Source organism: Aspergillus japonicus (assembly GCF_003184785.1).
Source record: "Aspergillus japonicus CBS 114.51 unplaced genomic scaffold BO86scaffold_20, whole genome shotgun sequence".
Classification (NCBI taxonomy): Eukaryota; Fungi; Ascomycota; class Eurotiomycetes; order Eurotiales; family Aspergillaceae; genus Aspergillus; species Aspergillus japonicus.
This window is the reverse complement of record NW_020291657.1, coordinates 181,385-190,598: the sequence shown is the minus strand read 5'-3', so window position 1 is coordinate 190,598 and position 9,214 is coordinate 181,385. Positions and strand designations below refer to the sequence as shown.

At 58.3% G+C, this 9,214-nt stretch overlaps 5 protein-coding genes across 5 annotated transcripts in view; 1 reads left to right on the top strand and 4 right to left on the bottom strand.

Moving 5' to 3' along the window:
• The window catches only part of BO86DRAFT_361231 (putative rhamnogalacturonase), a gene marked incomplete at its 5' end in the record, with an annotated part of 2,223 nt that extends 690 nt beyond the window's left edge, over positions 1-1,533 (top strand). The window contains 6 exons of the mRNA XM_025669850.1: positions 125-203; positions 260-467; positions 530-664; positions 727-940; positions 1,008-1,313; positions 1,419-1,533. Coding sequence (XP_025528271.1) covers positions 125-203; positions 260-467; positions 530-664; positions 727-940; positions 1,008-1,313; positions 1,419-1,507 — 1,031 coding nt within the window. The 3' untranslated portion in view covers positions 1,508-1,533. The remainder of the gene's footprint in view (positions 1-124; positions 204-259; positions 468-529; positions 665-726; positions 941-1,007; positions 1,314-1,418) is intronic.
• Positions 1,534-1,947: 414 nt separating this feature from the next.
• On the bottom strand, positions 1,948-2,305 carry BO86DRAFT_399018 (uncharacterized protein; the record flags this gene model as incomplete). Its single annotated transcript, XM_025673584.1, has 2 exons — positions 1,948-2,139; positions 2,207-2,305. The coding sequence occupies 2 exons, from the start codon at positions 2,303-2,305 to the stop codon at positions 1,948-1,950; spliced, it is 291 nt and encodes a 96-aa protein (XP_025528270.1).
• Positions 2,306-3,190: 885 nt separating this feature from the next.
• BO86DRAFT_409434 (Ldh family oxidoreductase) lies at positions 3,191-4,718 on the bottom strand (the record flags this gene model as incomplete). Its single annotated transcript, XM_025674411.1, has 2 exons — positions 3,587-4,718; positions 3,191-3,272 (listed from the first exon to the last, which is right to left on the bottom strand). The coding sequence occupies exons 1-2, from the start codon at positions 4,636-4,638 to the stop codon at positions 3,191-3,193; spliced, it is 1,134 nt and encodes a 377-aa protein (XP_025528269.1). The 5' UTR covers positions 4,639-4,718.
• Positions 4,719-4,948: 230 nt separating this feature from the next.
• BO86DRAFT_388858 (uncharacterized protein) lies at positions 4,949-6,068 on the bottom strand. Its single transcript, XM_025671966.1, has 3 exons — positions 6,032-6,068; positions 5,762-5,941; positions 4,949-5,712 (listed from the first exon to the last, which is right to left on the bottom strand). Exons 2-3 carry the CDS (start codon positions 5,898-5,900, stop codon positions 5,003-5,005), a joined length of 849 nt encoding a protein of 282 aa, XP_025528268.1. The 5' UTR covers positions 5,901-5,941; positions 6,032-6,068; the 3' UTR covers positions 4,949-5,002.
• A 1,785-nt stretch (positions 6,069-7,853) lies between these two features.
• On the bottom strand, positions 7,854-8,694 carry BO86DRAFT_388857 (nitroreductase family protein). Its single transcript, XM_025671965.1, has 3 exons — positions 8,351-8,694; positions 8,186-8,300; positions 7,854-8,130 (listed from the first exon to the last, which is right to left on the bottom strand). The coding sequence occupies exons 1-3, from the start codon at positions 8,678-8,680 to the stop codon at positions 7,928-7,930; spliced, it is 648 nt and encodes a 215-aa protein (XP_025528267.1). The 5' UTR covers positions 8,681-8,694; the 3' UTR covers positions 7,854-7,927.
• Positions 8,695-9,214: the final 520 nt, after the last annotated feature.

Genomic DNA, 9,214 nt, shown 5'->3' with positions numbered 1-9,214 from the left:
AAGTTTCTGCTAGATGTGCTTGTCATTGTGAATGTGTTTTTTTCTCGCTCCTTGCTTCTTCTTTTTTTTTTTTTTTTTTTTTTTTCCTTACTCTTCCCGGGTGAGGTGCTGATTAGCAACGCAGCGGTCGATTTCGAGTTCTACTCGTCCAACGGGCTGGGTGCTATCCAGGGCCAGGGATATATCTATCGGAATCTCAACAAGTAAGTCCACTGTTTCAGTCATTGGTGCAGAGTCGGGTGCTCATGATCGACTGCAGCACCGATCGCCCCCGTCTCGTGCGAGTCGTCTCGGCTATCAACGCCACCGTCCACGACTTGATCCTGGTGGACAGCCCTAAGTTCCACTTCGTGCTGGACTTTGGCGTGAACGTCGAGGTCTACCACTTGACGATCCGCGGGGCGAATCTGGGCAGTTACGACGGCATCGATGCTATCGGTACCAACTACTGGATCCATGACAACGAGGTTTGTTTGCTGTCCAGCCGGTTCCCCTACCCCGTCCTGCTGATGATCCTGATAATGTGCAGGTCACCAACCGCGACGAATGCGTCTCCGTCAAGAGCCCCTCCCACCACGCCCTGGTCGAGAACCTGGTCTGCAATCAGGCCGGGTCGGGGATCTCCATTGGCAGCTTGAACGTCTCTGCTGAGATCTCGAACATCGTATGTCCTCTGTATTTCTCCCCATCTGGTCGACCACAAACTGACGGATGTGGGGCGGGAAGGTCGCCAAAAACATCAGCATCATCCAAGGCAACAACATCGCCTTCATCAAGACCTACCCCGGCGGCTCCGGGTACGTCACCAACGTCACCTTCGAGAACTTCCGGTCCAAGGCCAGTCTGTACGGGCTGAGCGTGAACCAGTACTGGCAGAACACCTTCGAGCCGGACACGGGCGCGGTGGCGTTGAGCAACCTGGTCTTTAAGAACTTTTCGGGTCCGTCGATCCCTCCAAGAGCCTCCAAGCCCCCTCCCTCTCCAGTTCTAATGCTAATGGCAAACAGGCTCCGTCGCGCAAGGCACCGTGCGCCCGCCCCTCTACCTCATCGCCAACGACCTCACCTACGCCACGAACGTCACGATCGAAGATTTCACCGTCTGGACCGAGTCCGGCACCACCGTGCTCAACAAGATCAACAACGTTTTCGGTACGGGGGATGATTCCTACGGCGCAAACGACGGGATCAAGTCCCTCGCGCCTGGGGAGACCCCCACCACGTACACGAGCACGTACACCATCACGGCGTCGCCGACGGGGTGGACGGCTCCCGCGTCGCCGACCTGGGCGGTGCCGAGTACCGGCTATGGGAGTGAGTGTTTCCCCCCCCCCCCCCCCCCTTTCCCCCCTTTTGGTGGGCTGGCCGGGTGCGTAGTAAAGTTGGACGATGATGGCTAATCTGGTGCCCTCTGTGCAGCTGCGTCGCCAATTCCGGTGTACACTCCCAAGCCGCTGTGGAGGCCTGGCGGTGTGGATTATGATCTGCACTATTGGGGGAGCTTCTAGAGGAGGGACGGGTGGTCACTGCTTTGGGGGGGGGTTGGGATGCGGAGGCATCGACCGATATGTAGAGCGGCCACCTCGCGATTCAATCGACGAGTCCCCCCGGGGGTGATTGTGGTCTATAATTGCTAGAATTGATTGCTGTCTGTCGACATGTTTTCTGCTTGAACCCTCCACTGCTGCGCTGCGTCGGCGCTCGGGTAGTGCCTCAGATCGCCTCACGTCAATAACTAGATGCACCCTTTATCCCACGGTTTTCATCACCGGCCTTCCATTGGAGCCGCAGTACATAAGGTAATCATGTCCTTCCACCGTCACCATTGAGCTTGTCGGTGACTTCGGACTTCAGCGTACCCTTTCTCCATGGTTTTCCAGACGCAATAGCACAACCAGAGAGAGTCAATTGCTGTGCATTGCGCCCAGCGATCAGAGGGCTCTTTCACTCACGGCCATGGCTCACGGGCTGCTGATCCAATGGTGGCGATGACGGTTGTAGCGGCGGGATCGGTGTAGGTGGTCGGACTCGTCAGGCCATGCGCAACGACTTCCACAGCTCCAAGACTGAACTCCTTCAACCGTAGTCGAGGACCAAGGTACCACCCTCCACTAGGCAGTTGCTGGTCGTCGATGCGCCGCTGGCCATTGGTAGACGAAGGCGGGGTAAATGGCCAAGCTCAGGTGACCCCATAGCAGATGGGTCACGTCGGGCTCGACGCCCTGCGAGATTGCATACAGCCAGCAGAGAGAGGAGATCAGGATTCCGAGGATAGCGAGGCGGGCGACGAGGGGGCTGGAATCCATTGTTTCAGACAGTATGTTATACTGCGACGGTGCGGGTCGACAAACCGGCGGGGAAGTATATAGAATGAAATACAATCGGGTAAGAACTCGCTGCTTAAATACCTGTCGGACGTCTTGGAGTGGGAGTCATGTCTCACTGCAGTCCTCTAGCTCTAGGTAGCCTCTTATTTAGCTTCTCGCAGTATCCTCGGCTTGCTGTCCACCCATCCATGGACCCTCTTTTTCCGAGCGATTTTCATAGTCCCTCAGAACGCTGTGTGAAGCAGTAGAAGGCACAGAATGAGCCGAGCTCTCGCTTTTTCAATAGACAACAGTCGAGATGCATTGGTCTAAAGCACAAACTTTCATGATTTCGATTCTGTTCACCCGAACCCAAGAGGGCCCGCCCGGCGTCAGCCCAGAGTTAGGGCTTGCGCCGCGCCACCTTCAATTCTTTATCACCTTGCCCTGCCCATTGCTCCTCGGCTCCGAACCCGCCAAACCTTCCACGTACGTATGTAATGACTCGAATCCTATTTGATCAGTGCTTCAGAGAACATCATTGGAGTGATCCGATACAGAGGGATCCGGAACCTCTCCGAGCTGCGCCAAGATCCGACGGTCCGATCCCTGCTGTCCCCACCGGCCACCGATTGACTGGTGATCGTCGACCCTGAACGAGGGCCAAGATGGCGCTTACTTAGGTCTGTCGACATGCGCGTTAGTCAAGCGAACTCCCCCTACAGGTAAATCCCCCATCGATTTCGTACACTGCCAACTCATGCATTTTCCTGTTTGGGATTGGAGTCTTCCCTAAGGTCGACTACCTATCTTCTGAACCGTTAGCCCCGTTTCCTGATGGTGGACCCTGTAAACACTTTCTTTGTATGACTTGGGCCAAGGAGCTCAGACGATCACGAATGCGGATTCCGTCTCGACGCGCGATTGGCGCATGGAGGTGGTGGGGGCTTGGGGTCTGGCAGGGGACCTAGAGGAGGATCAGTCAATCCTTGCCATGCGTTGAGGTACTGGAACAACCATAGAGGCAGAATTATCTTAGGTGGAAGCATGGCAGCCGCAGCATCGAAACCACCGTGAAGAGTTTGCGGAAGAAAGACAACGCAGAGTTGTCGCGTGTGGAGGACAGGCCACAGGCGGAAACACCCTCAACTCGCGCGCAGACGGGAATCTCAATTTTTCTGGAATAGAAACCGCACACATCTAGAAATCACAAGCCAACCTACATTCACATCTCGCATGCATCTGTACAACCAACCCCACACCATCCCCACTCCCACTTACTGCACCGTCAACCCCTCGACCCCGACCAACTCCGCCTCGCGGTTCAGCGCCTCAATCTCCGCCGCCGCCAACGGAATCCCCTCGGCCAACCGCCGCTCACGCATCTCCCACTCAATCTCGCCCGGATAGTAAATCCGCTCGACGCCCTGCATCTTCTCCCCGCCCACCACCCGCTGATACAGATAATCCATCCGCGCCTTGAACTCGTCCAACCCCAGAAACAAATCCGGCTTGACGGCGACAATGAAATGCCCCACATCCGCCGCACGGGTCGGGTCATAGGGGCCCGTGACATGGCCGGCAAACGCACTGCCCGAGAACACGCCGGAGAACACATCCATCATGATGGCGAGCGCGGAGCCCTTGGGCCCGCCCATGGGCAACATGACGCCCTCCAGGGCCCGGGCGGGATCCGTGGTGCGGTGGCCCTCGGCATCCAGCGCCCAGTCCGCCGGGATGGGCTCCCCGCGGCGCAGGGCCTTGTAGATCTTGCCGCGCGCCGCGACGCTGGGCGCCATGTCGAGGATGAAGGGCGGCGCGGCGCCGGCGGGCGCGCCGCACGCGATCGGGCTGACGCCCAGGAGTTTCTCGCGGCTGCCCCAGGCGGGCAGGGCGGGCGAGGAGTTGGTGAACACCAGGCTCATCAGCCCCGCGTCGACGGCCTGCTGCACCAGCCACGCCGACATGCCGAAGTGGTTGCTGTGCTTCACGGAGACGAGGCCCACCCCGAACTCCTGGGCCATCGCGATGGCCCGCGTCATGGCCAGGTGCGCGGACACGAACCCGAACGCGTTGTGCCCGTCGACCTGCGCCACGACGGGCGTGGTCTGGGTGAGAGTGGGCACCGCGCGCGGGTCCAGCACCCCCTGTCGGATCCGCGCCATGTAGCTCGGGATCCGGTTGCTGCCGTGCGTGTCGACGCCCCGGAGGTCCGCCGCGATCAGGCAGTCGGCGATGGTGGTGGCGTCGGCGGCGGAGACGCCGTTGGCTGTGAGGATGCGGTGCACGCAGGCGGAGAGGGAGGTGTGGGGGATTTGGTGGAGGTCTGTCATGTTGGGGGCTTGTGTAAGTGTGATTTTGTTTGGTGTGAGGTGTGAGGTAAGGTAAGAATTGAGTGAGGAAGGTGAGTGTGTTAATTGGGGTGGAGTAGTTGGATCAATACTTATTTCAATGCTGCGAGTGACATCGTCGGATGTTCCCCGCGCGGGCGGATCCCGTCCGAGCTCGGATGGCTTCCGCTGGGTTCGCGGGATCTGATTGGTTGCGGGAGGTACGGTATCGGCGGTATACATCTATACATCCCCAAGCCATCATTCCAAGTCCACGGTTAAGTAAATAGTATAGGAACCCATTCTATGGACAGTCAGGTTAAAGTATCCCGTGTCTAAGTTTCCTAGCTCTTAACATCAGCATGCTCTACAGCACCGCTCGCACCCTCTCACCCCCCATCTCCTGCATCACCGCCACAATCCGCTCCAGCTCCCGCGCCGACCTCGGCACATCATGCCCCGAGTCATGCACCAACGACCTCGTCACCCCACCCTCACACAGCTGAATCGCCCAGGACGACGCATCCCGCAGCCCCTTCGGCTCGTTCCGTCCCCAGACATGCAGCGTCGGGATCTGGACCCTCGCCGCCACGACCGGCGGATACAGCAGCAGCGGCGTCTCCTCGACGGGCTTATCCAGGAAGAACGCACGCGGCTCGCGCGTGATCGGATGCACGCAGTCCAGCAAGCGACTGATCGCCGTCGTCACCGTGCGCAGTCGGTCCGGCAACGTGTCCAGCTGCGCGTAGTCGCACGACCGGACCGTGCTCCACTCCTCCGGCCGCAGGCCGGGATAGAGGTCCGCGACGAAGGTGCGGTCGGCCGAGCAGGCGAAGATGCACGAGAAGAAGACGGCGAAGCGGACGGGGTACTCCGCAGGCGCGGCGCCGACCGCTGCGAAGCGCTCGAGCAGATACCCCAGGGCCACGGCGGCCCCGTGGCTGAAGCCGAGGACCCCGTCGAAGGGGCCCTGCGTGCGGAGCGTGTGGTCGAGCAGGGTGTAGCTAGCCCGCGTCTGGTCGGGCGACATGCTCCGGGCGTAGCAGTTGAACGGGCCGGGGAACTTGTTGGCCAGGCCTGCAGCCACGTTAGTCCAGCTCAAGAAATGGCAGATGGAGAGACGTGCCCACGGCGGGATGGCACTCGGTCGGTCCGCGCAGGAAGACGAACTCCCAGTCCGGGGGCGCGTGTTGGCGCACGCCCGCCAGTTGCTGGTGCATGCTGGCCGGGTTGGTGCCGTATCCGTGGAGGCAGAGGATGCGCATCGTGACGGTGGATTGGTACGGTGAATATTCCTCGCTGGTCACTTCGAGCTTTCGGGGGAGAAAAGCCTCGCAATCTGGTTATAAGTCACCCCTGCAGTGGCAAGCCTTCAGCCCCGGTCGGCATGACTTGCCATTTCAGCCTCCTCTGCAGCATCGGCTAAAATACCACCCAACTGTGGGCAACCCAAGCGATACGAACTGGTTCAGCTGAGATCAACCCCGTACTCCGTGGATTATGGGACTATCGATTTGTCGGGCTGCTGGTCCGATTGCCATCGACTCGTGTGCGACCCGCTTTTCTGCAGGCGATAAGCTCGTCAGCGCCAGCATCGGGTCAGACTTCTGCAGGCCGTGCTGTGGATTCCAAATCATGACCAACGCAAGCCGAGGGAGACACAGCTGATGCGGTGTGATAACCACTGCATTTGGGGGTCGGATTGTGACAGCCGACTAGGTAGTTGTGGTGTTGTGGTGTTGTGGTGTTGTGGTGTTGTCGTGAAATCAGCCGCGCGGCAGCCCAGCGGGCGGGTTTAGTTTCCCTGCCGACCCAGACAGCGGGTGGGAATGAGTGCTGTGATGATATTCATGATACATGCAACAATCACTGCACCGACCCATACTCACACCCATACCCCAACCAAGCCCTAGCACACTCACCCCCTCCCTCAAGCATCCAGACAAAGACCCCAAACTACGCTTAGGGCACCCAACCCATCCACTGCACCCCAATCCTCAATGCAACCATCAACCACATGAAACCCCTTGCCCCAAAGCTCCAATCCCACCTCCCTCACGGCCAGAGGCTATATACTTTTTACATCCCGTCCACGCGCCCGAGACGATCCCGCAGTGTGGCTACTGCTCCTGCTACTGCTCCTGCTCCTTGGATGGGGCTGATGTAGGGCTGAGATGCTTTCCCAGGTACTGTAACTGTACGGTCCACACCCGTTCTTACAAGCGGGGCTGTGTATTAGGACAATAGACATAAAAATGCCAAGCACGCTGAGCACAGCAGACATGGATAACCCCTTATACGACTGATCTTTCATCTTTCTGATCAATCCAGGGAATATGCAGGTGGATGGTAAGCTCGGGGAGAGAGGCCCTCGGTGTGTACAGGACAGCATCATGAGCCTAGAACGCGGCTGGGTGGTTGAGTTGGTGGTTGCCGTGAGCTCGGGACTTCGACTGAATATCCGGAGAGTTATTTGGCGAATAAGCATGGTACCAAGCGGAATACCGTGATATCTGTCAGGGTAGATAGGGTGGGGTTGGATTTTGATGTGGATGGTGTTATGCATCTGTTGTGCAGGCGGGATTCGGTCATTGTGCATGTGGGGAAGGTGGAGGGGGCGATGTGGAGAGAGGTGGGGAAGGGTTACATGATCATGTGACCGATCTTGGTGTTTGCGCGTGAGGGTCAATTGGCGAGGCTTGAGCAGAGAGAGTCAAGATCATTTAGAAGAGGTTTAGGGTTTGTATAGGATATGTGTTTGTGGAGCAGGTATATTTCTTTGGTCGTCAAGGGTGGGTTAATGGTGATGCCCCCGGTAGACTGAAGTTGATGAGAGGCATGAATTAGGTATTTTCTTCAACGGACGGACGAGCATTGTCTCGTGGAGAATACTGCAATGTACTATATATCGTCTGATTCATGCCTGGAATCGAGATATATGCTACACCATCCCCGCGTCTTGCAACTCTCGCCCCAGACGAGAAGTTCCTGAGTCTAGGTGTAGCGTAAGGTAATCAGCCGCGTGCTAATTATAGTCCTCCACGGGATATACCCTAGTGGTACGAGTAGCAAAGTGCTGACAGCCAGACAGGGACCCCTCCAGAGGCTAATCAGGCTGTCAGCCTTCCTGCGAGCTGAGTGGGTCTTCCACCTGAATCTACAGCTCCAGTCACCTCTCCCCCTACCCACTTTCTACAAGTCAATAGATGCACGGAAAAGTGGAAGTAGATGCAATCAATTCTAGGTATCTATAAATGCAAAGCCCGCTAAGGTCCAGTCACACGCCGCCCGCTTACTTGCCGAAGACCTTGAAGCGGTCCTCCAGGGGCGCGAAAGCCTTCTCGCCGGCCGGGGCGGTGGGGGTGCCAAAGACCAGCTGGGCGTCGAGCTTCCAGGAGGCGGGGAGGTTCCACTGCTTGGCGACCTGCTCGTCGATCAGGGGGCTGTAGTGCTGGAGGTTGGCGCCGAAGCCCTCGGACTCGAGGGCGGTCCAGACTGGATGCTGTTAGCGAGCCACGAAAACAAAAGTCAGAAAGCGAGGGGGACCGACTCAGGTACTGGGCCATGGCGTTGGACTCAAGAGCCCAGGGGTTGAAGTTGTCGGCGTAGATGGCGAACTTCTCCTTGATGGGGGCCAGGGACTCGTAGTCGACGAAGAAGAGGACCTGACGGTGTTAGTGTGCAGACAGAGAGGAAGATCCGGGGGTAGACGTACAGTGCCGTAGCCGTTGCGGAAGGCGTTCAGCTTGGGCTTGGTCTGGGTCTCGAAGGTCTCCTTGGGCACCTGGCCGGCGGCGACCAGCCCCTCGAGGGCGCTGATGGCGATGTCCCACAGCTTCTGGTGCTCCTCCTTCAGCAGGAGCACGATGCGGCCGGTCTGGGTGTTGAAGGAGCTGGGGGTGTGCAGGACGGCCTGCTGGACGAGCTGCTCGATGGCCTCGTCGGCGATGGGGCTCTCGGCCTTGAGGGTGTAGATGGAGCGGCGGGCCTTGGCCGCCTCCAGGATGGCGGTGGTGGCGGGGTTCTTGAACTCGGTGACGGTCATTGTGGCGGTGGGGGTGTGATTGAGGAGAGAGGAATTGGATAGAGAGCAACTGGAGGGTATCAAGAGTGTTGCGTAGTGTTGTGTTGGGATGAGTGGAAAATGGAGGGGGCAGCGACGACTCCTCCCCCACTATATAGGCCATCGACCGGACGACCGCCACCACATTGTTCTTGTTTTCTGCCGTAATTCCAGGCGAGAATTGTGTGCCTGTGGGTGCCTGTGGGTGCCTGCTGGTCCGGAAAGCCCCCCCTGATCCCACCCACGCATTATGCACCGATTCTTCCCCCCCGGCCCCACCTTATTCAATGCTTATCAAATCGCGGAATCATCCCATGCTGCCACTCCCTGCAACTCCATTTTTCCTTGGTCATCGCTGACTGACAAGTCACAAGTCCCAAGTGCCAACAGGATTCCGCAGGTGGAACCTTCCAGACACCACCTGCAACACCCGACCCGATCTCCCCACATGGCAGTGCAGAATCGAAGAGCATCGTTCATACTAATCCAAAATTGGTATCCGACGAGTGCGATGCC